The 11450-nt window shown below is 41.9% G+C and overlaps 1 protein-coding gene across 3 annotated transcripts; it reads right to left on the reverse strand.

Annotated features, from left to right (window-relative positions):
• Positions 1-655: 655 nt before the first annotated feature.
• Positions 656-10225, reverse strand: las1l (LAS1 like ribosome biogenesis factor). 3 transcript variants are annotated; one of them, XM_052458023.1, is made up of 14 exons: positions 10208-10225; positions 9625-9779; positions 9280-9405; positions 7686-7755; positions 7445-7526; positions 7098-7265; positions 6965-7011; positions 6429-6538; positions 6214-6299; positions 5841-6047; positions 5604-5751; positions 5160-5491; positions 1018-1168; positions 656-888 (listed from the first exon to the last, which is right to left on the reverse strand). In XM_052458023.1, exons 2-14 carry the CDS (start codon positions 9768-9770, stop codon positions 798-800), a joined length of 1764 nt encoding a protein of 587 aa, XP_052313983.1. In that variant the 5' UTR covers positions 9771-9779; positions 10208-10225; the 3' UTR covers positions 656-797. The 3 variants fall into 3 exon arrangements, with proteins under 3 accessions (XP_052313983.1, XP_052313982.1, XP_035638493.1); XM_052458022.1 differs by lacking the exon at positions 10208-10225 and adding an exon at positions 9895-10029; XM_035782600.2 differs by lacking the exon at positions 10208-10225 and having other exon boundaries at positions 5841-6041; positions 9625-9948.
• Positions 10226-11450: the final 1225 nt, after the last annotated feature.

Consider the following 11450-nt stretch of genomic DNA (forward strand, 5'->3'; position numbering starts at 1 on the left):
AAGTCAGATTTGTGAATTAGTGCAGCTCTCATGTCCTAAAGTTACATTGAACTGTCTTGTATTGTGGTTTTGCAATGTAAAAGGGTTATAAGAGTGAGTTGACAACTAGGCCGTGTGTTATGAGCTGCAGTAGTTTGTTCTCTTCCATGTTGAATTAAATGCATTGCTTTTAAAATTGTTTTAAGTGACAAAACAATTACCAAAAGACAAAACGAACTCTTTGGGTCTGTTGGCTCAAACAAAATGTAAGTCTCAATGACGAAGTGTTTGTTTCCTCAAATAAAGCAAGACTATGTTTATACAGTGTTCTTTTGTTGGCCGTGTCAAGTGTTCTCGTAATGTCCAACGGAATTTTGATATTCTATAGCAGTTTCCCATCCAAGGGCCAGCAGAGTGGTTCAGATGGCTGCTGAAACTAGTCACCTTTGTTATAAGAACTTGTAAGCAATTAAATGGTACTGTGTCCTGTGCATGTGACAAACTTTGATTTGATTTATTTGTGCCACACACTGATTTCCAGAACACTGTTCTGACTGACTGAATTAGCCAATTGTAATTGACATTAGTGGCATAACAGGGATTCATGAACCTTGTGTTTGCAAGTAAGATGGAATTTAATATTTAAAATCAAAATAACGTAATACAATGTCTTGGGTACTCTTTAAGTACTTTTATTTGCCACGTGCCTTTGCTGGGAAAAAAACAAATGCTTTCGGCATGTCAGAGTAGAAACAATGCAATGCGTTTGCAGAGCAATGACAGTGAAGGCCTTTATTTTACAGTATTGGCATATTTGTTTAAAACAGTTGCAGGCCAGCTTTCAATTTGCTGATGTCATTGTGTGTCCAGAGAAGCCCATCCGTGGTGACTCTGTGTGGCATTGAGACACTGGAGAGATTAAGAGAAACATTACTGATCAGATTAAGTACAATTGCTTAGTGATTGGTTGATCTGACTTACTCATACTTTTATTTCTATGGGTGCCTACAGATATATAGTAAACATTTTGTTTCTTACCCTGCATGCGCATTGTGCTGAGTGGCATTCTCCATTTCCACCTGCTGGTCAAACACCATAATGGTAGAGAAGTTATCTACCATTAGGCAGGAGGGGTCCTCTGACTGGCCTGGAACTTTCCCAAGAGGATAGTTCTTCCACTGGACTTTGTCTAGACAGGTGAGAAAACAAACCTATTTAGATCAAATGTAATATTCTAATGAAATATTGTGGAATCAGATGATCAGATTCATGTTCTGCAAATTGGCATGACAACTGAACTGTCATTACTGAAAGAGATCATGATACCTCACATCTCAAAATAGGGCTACTTAATGTTAGATCCCTTACTTCAAAGGCAATTATAGTCAATGAACTAATCACTGATCATAATCTTGATGTGATTGGCCTGACTGAAACATGGCTTAAGCCTGATGAATTTACTGTTTTAAATGAGGCCTCACCTCCTGGCTACACTAGTGACCATATCCCCCGTGCATCCCGCAAAGGCGGAGGTGTTGCTAAAATTTACGATAGCAAATTTCAATTTACAAAAAAAAAAAAGAAGACGTTTTTGTCTTTTGAGCTTCTAGTCATGAAATCTATGCAGCCTACTCAATCACTTTTTATAGCTACCGTTTACAGGCCTCCTGGGCCATATACAGCGTTTCTCACTGAGTTCCCTGAATTCCTATCGGACCTTGTAGTCATAGCAGATAATATTCTAATCTTTGGTGACTTTAATATTCACATGGAAAAGTCCACAGACCCACTCCAAAAGGCTTTTGGAGCCATCATCGACTCAGTGGGTTTTGTCCAACATGTCTCTGGACCCACTCACTGTCACAGTCATACGCTGGACCTAGTTTTGTCCCATGGAATAAATGTTGTGGATCTTAATGTTTTTCCTCATAATCCTGGACTATCGGACCACCATTTTATTACGTTTGCAATTGCAACAAATAATCTGCTCAGACGGCAACCAAGGACCATCAAAAGTTGTGCTATAAATTCACAAACAACACAAAGATTCCTTGATGCCCTTCCAGACTCCCTCTGCCTACCCAAGGACGCCAGAGGACAAAAATCAGTGAACCACCTAACTGAGGATCTCGATTTAACCTTGCGCAATACCCTAGATGCAGTTGCACCCCTAAAAACTAAAAACATTTCTCATAAGAAACTAGCTCCCTGGTACACAGAAAATACCCGAGCTCTGAAGCAAGCTTCCAGAAAATTGGAACGGAAATGGCGCCACACCAAACTGGAAGTCTTCCGACTAGCTTGGAAAGACGGTACCGTGCAGTACCGAAGAGCCCTTACTGCTGCTCGATCATCCTATTTTTCTAACTTAATTGAGGAAAATAAGAACAATCCAAAATTCCTTTTTGATACTGTCACAAAGCTAACTAAAAAGCAGCATTCCCCAAGAGAGGATGACTTTCACTTTAGCAGTGATAAATTCATGAACTTCTTTGAGGAAAAGATTATGATTATTAGAAAGCAAATTACGGACTCCTCTTTAAACCTGCGTATTCCCCCAAACCTCAGTTGTCCTGAGTCTGCACAACTCTGCCAGGACCTAGGATCAAGAGAAACGCTCAAGTGTTTTAGTACTATATCTCTTGACACAATGATGAAAATAATCATGGCCTCTAAACCTTCAAGCTGCATACTGGACCCTATTCCAACTAAACTACTGAAAGAGCTGCTTCCTGTGCTTGGCCCTCCTATGTTGAACATAATAAACGTCTCTCTATCCACTGGATATGTACCAAACTCACTAAAAGTGGCAGTAATAAAGCCTCTCTTGAAAAAGCCAAACCTTGACCCAGAAAATATAAAAAACTATCGGCCTATATCGAATCTTCCATTCCTCTCAAAAATTTTAGAAAAGGCTGTTGCGCAGCAACTCACTGCCTTCCTGAAGACAAACAATGTATACGAAATGCTTCAGTCTGGTTTTAGACCCCATCATAGCACTGAGACGGCACTTGTGAAGGTGGTAAATGACATTTTAATGGCATCGGACCGAGGCTCTGCATCTGTCCTCGTGCGCCTAGACCTTAGTGCTGCTTTTGATACCATCGATCACCACATTCTTTTGGAGAGTTTGGAAACCCAAATTGGTCTACGCGGACATGTTCTGGCCTGGTTTAGATCTTATCTGTCGGAAAGATATCAGTTTGTCTCTGTGAATGGTTTGTCCTCTGACAAATCAACTATAAATTTCGGTGTTCCTCAAGGTTCTGTTTTAGGACCACTATTGTTTTCACTATACATTTTACCTCTTGGGGATGTTATTCTTGAAACATAATGTTAACTTTCACTGCTATGCGGATGACACACAGCTGTACATTTCAATGAAACATGGTGAAGCCCCAAAATTGCCCTCGCTAGAAGCATGTGTTTCAGACATAAGGAAGTGGATGGCTGCAAACTTTCTACTATTAAACTCAGACAAAACAGAGATGCTTGTTCTAGGTCCCAAGAAACAAAGAGATCTTCTGTTGAATCTGACAATTAATCTTAATGGTTGTACAGTCGTCTCAAATAAAACTGTGAAGGACCTCGGCGTTACTCTGGACCCTGATCTCTCTTTTAAAGAACATATCAAGACCATTTCGAGGACAGCTGTTTTCCATCTACGTAATATTGCAAAAATCAGAAACTTTCTGTCCAAAAATGATGCAGAAAAATTAATCCATGCTTTTGTCACTTCTAGGTTAGACTACTGCAATGCTTTACTTTCCGGCTACCCGGATAAAGCACTAAATAAACTTCAGTAAGTGCTAAATACGGCTGCTAGAATCCTGACTAGAACCAAAAAAATTTGATCATATTACTCCAGTGCTAGCCTCTCTACATTGGCTTCCTGTCAAAGCAAGGGCTGATTTCAAGGTTTTACTGCTAACCTACAAAGCATTACATGGGCTTGCTCCTACCTATCTCTCTGATTTGGTCCTGCCGTACATACCTACACGTACGCTACGGTCACAAGACGCAGGCCTCCTAATTGTCCCTAGAATTTCGACGCAAACAGCTGGAGGCAGGGGTTTCTCCTATAGAGCTCCATTTTTATGGAACGGTCTGCCTACCCATGTCAGAGACGCAAACTCGGTCTCAACCTTTAAGTCTTTACTGAAGACTCATCTCTTCAGTGGGTCATATGATTGAGTGTAGTCTGGCCCAGGAGTGGGAAGGTGAACGGAAAGGCTCTGGAGCAACGAACCGCCCTTGCTGTCTCTGCCTGGCCGGTTCCCCTCTTTCCACTGGGATTCTCTGCCTCTAACCCTATTACAGGGGCTGAGTCACTGGCTTACTGGGGCTCTCTCATGCCGTCCCTGCAGGGGGTGCGTCACCTGAGTGGGTTGATTCACTGTTGTGGTCATCCTGTCTGGGTTGGCGCCCCCCTTGGGTTGTGCCGTGGCGGAGATCTTTGTGGGCTATACTCAGCCTTGTCTCAGGATGGTAAGTTGGTGGTTGAAGATATCCCTCTAGTGGTGTGGGGGCTGTGCTTTGGCAAAGTGGGTGGGGTTATATCCTTCCTGTTTGGCCCTGTCCGGGGGTGTCCTCGGATGGGGCCACAGTGTCTCCTGACCCCTCCTGTCTCAGCCTCCAGTATTTATGCTGCAGTAGTTTGTGTCGGGGGGCTAGGGTCAGTTTGTTATATCTGGAGTACTTCTCCTGTCGTATTCGGTGTCCTGTGTGAATCTAAGTGTGCGTTCTCTAATTCTCTCCTTCTTTCTTTCTCTCTCTCGGAGGACCTGAGCCCTAGGACCATGCCCCAGGACTACCTGACATGATGACTCCTTGCTGTCCCCAGTCCACCTGGCCATGCTGCTGCTCCAGTTTCAACTGTTCTGCCTTACTATTATTTGACCATGCTGGTCATTTATGAACATTTGAACATCTTGGCCATGTTCTGTTATAATCTCCACCCGGCACAGCCAGAAGAGGACTGGCCACCCCACATAGCCTGGTTCCTCTCTAGGTTTCTTCCCAGGTTTTGGCCTTTCTAGGGAGTTTTTCCTAGCCACCGTGCTTCTACACCTGCATTGCTTGCTGTTTGGGGTTTTAGGCTGGGTTTCTGTACAGCACTTTGAGATATCAGCTGATGTACGAAGGGCTATATAAATAAATTTGATTTGATTTGAACTGACCTGTGCAAACTTGCCAGGGAGAACCCCTGAGTTCCGCGGCCCTCTCGGCCAGGACATCTGGGCTCAGGTGCTCTTGGAAGTCCTCGGTCCTCTCTGGCAGGGCCTTGCGTGAGTCAGACACGATTCCTGGGTGCATCATGTAGACCTGGCGTCTGGACTGCACCCGCAACCTCTCATGCAGGCTCTCCAGGGTGTAGATACCGCTAGGCTGGCCTGAATGCTCCATGGGAGAATCACACCCCGAGTCTGCCCCCTGAGTGTAGATACTGCTCAGTCTGAGTAGCTTCTGTCGGGTGTCCAAGGGCATCGGATGTTCCATGTCCTCCAGGATCCTAAAAGTTCAAACAGTAAGTCATTTTCAAACATAATGACAAATTATATTTCATAAGCTGGTACAACACAGTAGAGAACACAGTGATGTATGTACATTATGAAGTCACTTACTGCTGGAGCAGGTGAGGCGTGGCCACGCAGGGAGCATTCAGACATGCTGCAAGGAGTTGCTGCCACCTCAGCTGGATGCGTTTCATAAAGATCTTGTCCTTCAGTCTGGATTTCCTCTGGATTTTCGATTCATAATGGTATTCATTCTCTGTAGAAACAAAATTAATCCACATCAGTAAATCCAGCAGTTTTGTATTTACATAGTTATTTTGTTATTGGGGTTGAAAATGATCGTACTGTTGGAGTTGCAGCGGATGACCTCAGAAATCCACCCAGCGATGTAGAAGGATCTGTGTTTCTGGTTGTCTTCAGAGAGCTGCTGCAGCTCCACAAATAGTTTCTCCAGGAGGAGATGAATGAAGAGCTGAGAGTTGAGATCCTTCAGGAGGGGCAGCCAGAAACGCAGGACAACTCGAGGAAGGTGGGGACCAGTGGGGTCTGCATCTTCAAAAACAAAGGCATTCTAGTCACTCAGGTAAGTGTGTATGGCTTACAGTATTTAACATGTTCCCAGTCTTACAACATCTGTAAATAAAATCAACATGGGATTTACACACAGACTTATTTTAAGAAATGTATTGGGAGAAAATCTACCTAATCCCAGTCTTACCCGAGTTGTCGACACTAAGTGACACCAGTTGTTCAATGGTTGGAACCATGAATCCATCCTCAATCAATGCATCTATTAGTATTTCACTATATGGGAAAAAGAACAATGAGGGCCCGGAACGTTGCTTTTTAAATTACGTTATTCTTGTAGAATACAATCTGATGCAGTTTGTGGACTTGACAATCACTGCAATAACAATAAATGTGTTAACTGACCTAGACTCTAGTGCAAAGTGCTTGATCTGGGCAAGGATCCAGCTCATGTCTGCAGAGGGCTCTGGCCACAAGCTCGCCTGTTTGTCCTCCTCTAGAAATCCTTCAAACGTCTAAACAAAAGAAAAGAGTAATGACCACCAACCACTATAAACATTTCTGGCAGTAGAGAAAACCCAATCACTCAAGAGTGATGTCAATAACAAAATGCCTATCTTGAGAGGCCCTCATTTATAGATGGAAGAGGAAATGCTGTGCAGACTGGAGAACAGACGTCTTCACCCTCTAATATAGTGGGTTGAGTTGAGTGGGCAAGTCTCACAATCATAGGAAAATGATTACGTGGTTATGAATTGTGATTAAATGTTTTGAGGACTTCCCACAACCATATCATCCTTGATGTTGATTATGCATGATTCACATACATTTGACGTACATGGCATACAGTGCAAATAAACCTAACAATCCTGCTGTTAAGGGATTTCACAAATCAATACAAAAATGTAACAGGCAAAGGGTAATGCGGGGGGTGTAAATACCTGAAACTGCTCTTTTTCAAAAGATATCAATAACTCTCGTGCCTTCTCTGAAAAGAGAGGGGAAAAAAGCTGTTTTAAATACCCTTTGAAAATGTAACTGGGTAATAAGCAGCATCTAAAGTGTTCAAATTACTGTAGGATTCAATTTCTTTTTGTCTGGTGATGAGCTCATCCTCCTGCCTCTGAAGCTCATCTTCTCCATCCTCCCCCTCTGACTGGGACTCCCAGTTCTCAGCCAGCCCACTGCCCAGCTGCCTGGACCAGTACTCCTGCTGAAGCCACTCTAGCACAAACTTACAACCTGCAACATAGAAAAGACATCAACACAACTAAGAGTAAGATCACTGCAGAAAGTCCAAAGTCACAATGGAAAGTAGGAATGATATCATATTGTTATTGAGGATGATGAGGATAAAAACCCATGGTCTCTGAGATTAAGAAATTCTTAAGAGAAAAATTCATCTGTTCGTTCATGCTCACCTTTGCGACACCATTTCAAGGTAGGGAGCTTGCGGTGGGTAATGTCATGTCTGAGGTTTACAATCCACTCAGGGATCTTCAACTGTTAAAAAAGCCATTAGAATAAAAACATGTATTTATTATTCCATCACCTGTATAGTGAGGTCCCCCAGATGACATGATAATTTCATGAGTAGTGAGCAGAGGAAAATGTAATATTAGATTTATTAATCATGATGCAAGAATTACATATATTACTCACATTGCTGGCTAGCCTTCTGAGGGGACGAGCAATTTTCCCCTGCTGACGCTCTGTAATTAAGTTGACAAACCTATTGAGAAAAATATCAAGCCAATAGAGGAATCAATAAAACACGTTTTTTAAATTATACACAGTACCAGTCAAAAGTTTGGACACCTACTCATTCAAGGGTTTTTCTTTATTTGGACTATTTTCTACATTGTAGAATAATAGTGAAGACATACACTATGAAATAATATATGGAATCATGCAACCAAAAAAAAGTGTTAAAACAAGATTCTTCAAAGTAGCCACCCTTTGCCTTTGACAGCTTTGCACACGCTTCGCATTCTCTCAACCAGCTTCACGAGGTAGTCAACTGGAATGCATTTCAATTAACAGGTGTGCCTTGAATTTCTTTCCTCAATGCGTTTGAGGGAAACAGTTGTGTTGAGGCAAGGTAAGGGTGGTATACAGAAGATAGCCGTATTTGGTAAAAGACCAAGTCCATATTATGGAAAGAACTGCTCAAATACGCAAAGAAAAATGACAGTCCATCATTACTTTAAGGCATGAAGGTCAGTCAATCCGGAAAATTAAGAACTTTTAAAGTTTCTTCAAGTGCAGTCGCAAAAACAATCAAGTGCTATATGAAAATGGTTCTCATGACTGCCACTGGAAAGGAATACCCAGAGTTACCTCTACTGCAGAGGATATTCATTAGAGTTAACTGCACCTCAGATTGCAGACCAAATAAATGATTCACATAGTTCAAGTAACAGACATCTCAACATCAGCTGTTCAGAGGAGACTGCGTGAATCAGGCCTTTATGGTCGAATAGCTGCAAAAGAAACCACTACTAAAGAACACCAATAAGAATAAGAGACTTGGTTGGGCCAAGAAACACGAGCAATGGTGAACCGGTGAAAAGTCAAAATTTGAGATTTTTGGTTCCAACCGCCGTGTCTTTGTGAGACTGTAGGTGAACCACACAATTCTGCAGCGATATGCCATCCCATCTGGTTTGCACTTACTGGGACTATCATTTGTTTTTCCAATAGGACAATGACCCAACACACATCCAGGCTACGTAAGGGCTATTTGACCAAGAAGGAGAGTGATGGAGTGCTGCATCAGATGACCTGGCCTCCACAATCACCAGACCTCAACCCAATTGAGATGGTTTGGGATGAGTTGGACCGCAGAGTGAAGGAAAAGCAGCCAACAAGTGCTCAGCATTTGTGGGAACTCCTTCAAGACTGTTGGAAAAGCATTCCTCATGAAGCTGGTTGAGAAAATGCCAAGAGTGTGCAAAGCTGTCATCAAGGCAAAGGTTTTAAGAATCTAAAATCTATTTTGATTTGTTTAAACACTTTTTTTGGTTACCACAATTCCATGTGTGTTATTTCATAGTTGATGTCTTCACTATTATTCTACAATGTAGAACATAGTAAAAATAAAAACCCTGGAATGAGTAGGTGTCCAACTGTTGACTGGCACTGTATATATACATACATACATCATTGATTGCAACAGTATGCAGCCACGTGAGAAAATGTAACAATGAACCGGACTTGTATGAGCACATTTAAACATTAAAAAAGCGATTTCAACCTCATGAGTGCTGTTCCATAAAGCAAGACCAGGTCGTCAGCGTCAAGTTTTCCTGATCTGTCAAGTATTTGACATCTGACCAGGTCTGCTGTGCTTTCTACAGCGATGGGAGTGTTGTGGGCAAATCTGAAAAAATAAATCAAATGTGATAATATTTTTCATCTAGGAACGGCTTTGTCCACTAGAAAACAGCAGTGGTGGGATGAGTTGGACACGAACTAACGTTAGCTACAAGCTAAGCTAACCAACTATTCTGCAATTATCTAGCTAACAAAATAGTAATTATGCAACAGGAAAACATTATCTGAAGATAAAATACCTTACCGAAATAAATAAATGCCTTACCTGCCCTTCCACGCCGATATTCGGTGTAATGCATACTTTTGTAAAGCACAATCCTTTGAGTACAGATACTCGAGCACCTGGTCCCATTCTGCTTTGTTGATCCATGCAACTACATGGCCCTTTTTCTCTGTTGTTTTTTTCTTCATATTTACCAGCTAAAGAAACGACAGAAAGACAATAGAGACAAACCGTTTTTACCTAGTTAGTTTAGCTCTAATGCAAAACATATAGCTAGCTAGGCTAACCAAAATGGGATGTTCCTATGCTAACCTGCCAACATCATCCACAGACTAGAGTGGGGTCGGTTAAATGCAACAGCAAGAAACCGATACCGCGCAGAAATGTTCCGCTATTGCACCCGCCAAATTATAATGCTATAAATAGAAAGAAAAAAACGAAATAATAAGCAAATATAATAGTTAACATCTAGTCTGCCATTCAATCATACAATTATAGTGTGTAATGTATTGTCATAGGTGTTGCGCATGAATGTAGGCTAAAGCCTTCCCTCTTGTAGGCCCGCGGATAAAATAAAAACAAAAACTAACATTTTGTTTGGAACTCAGTTGGGGTCTCTACTTACTGATGAGAGTTAGAATAATAGAATACACAAATTGCAATTTCGAAATTTGGTTGTGCATCAGCAGTTTTTCCTCTCATGTCAGTCACTGACAGTCACTCAATTAGATAGCTGGCTATAGGCATTTACCTATCTAAACGTGTAGTAATCATGGTCAAATTACCGACCAGGGGGCCCTCGTTGATTTCGTTTGTCACTCACTCAGATCCATATTAAAAACGGCAAACATGTCTCTCCAACCTATGGCAAAATTACTAGAATTGCATGGTATTAGTTATAAAATTGCAAAATCTTCCCTCTGCCTCGTGGCAATATGTGTAGAATTACAGCATATTTTATTTAAAACTGCAACATGTTCTCCACGCCCTATGGCAAAATGTGTAGAGTTGCAGGAAATGAAGTCTAAAACGATGTCAAGAGGGGGGCTAACATTTTGTTTAGGGCCCCCAAAATCCTCGAGCCGGCTCGTGCGTGGGTATGCAGACCCTCGAGTCACTGCTGCCCCTTGAGTTCAGATTTGTTACGGCCCCACTCCCATAAAGGTTGCCCATCCCTGGCCAAACTTATTGTGAATTATAACTTATATTTATGGACAGGAAATCAAATATATTGTAAGCTACTGTAATGAAACAGGCAGGGAGCAGGTCTCGAACCTTCGACCTTCTAGCCCGAGATCCGGCGCGCTATCGACTGTGCCGCAAAAGCATGCTCGTGCGGCAGGGTCGATTTCCGCGCTTATAAACCCAGGGTCGTTACACTACTTTAGCTTACTGGTATCGAAATGTGGCTTATATTTGTATGCATCGTGACAGGCCTTTATAGTGGACCTTGGCCTATCCCATTTCTGTAATTATTTCAGTAGCTGTCTATATACAGTAGGTTGTCCATGGGTCAGGGGAAGTGGAATGAGGCTATTTCTGTCTGGATTCCTTTTGAATGGATATCAATGATGCATTTGCATACACAAAATGCACATCATATGAAATGGTGATTATTGTATTGATTGGAAGTTGTGTCATATGGGGGTGTCAGACCGTGTCATTAGAAAACACTCGTCGGAGGTTCAATAATTGATTGGAAAAATAAATCTGCTTTATATTTATTCGATCCATTAGCCTATAAAATATAGTTCTGACTAGGTGTTTGTTGAAAATAATATGCAATGGCAATTTTTTAATCAAATATGCCGAACCACCCTATCCGGTGCGCCTGTCCCAAACAGTGTGTTACCCTAAAAATTGTATTA

This window comes from Oncorhynchus keta, chromosome 12 (assembly GCF_023373465.1).
Source record: "Oncorhynchus keta strain PuntledgeMale-10-30-2019 chromosome 12, Oket_V2, whole genome shotgun sequence".
Classification (NCBI taxonomy): Eukaryota; Metazoa; Chordata; class Actinopteri; order Salmoniformes; family Salmonidae; genus Oncorhynchus; species Oncorhynchus keta.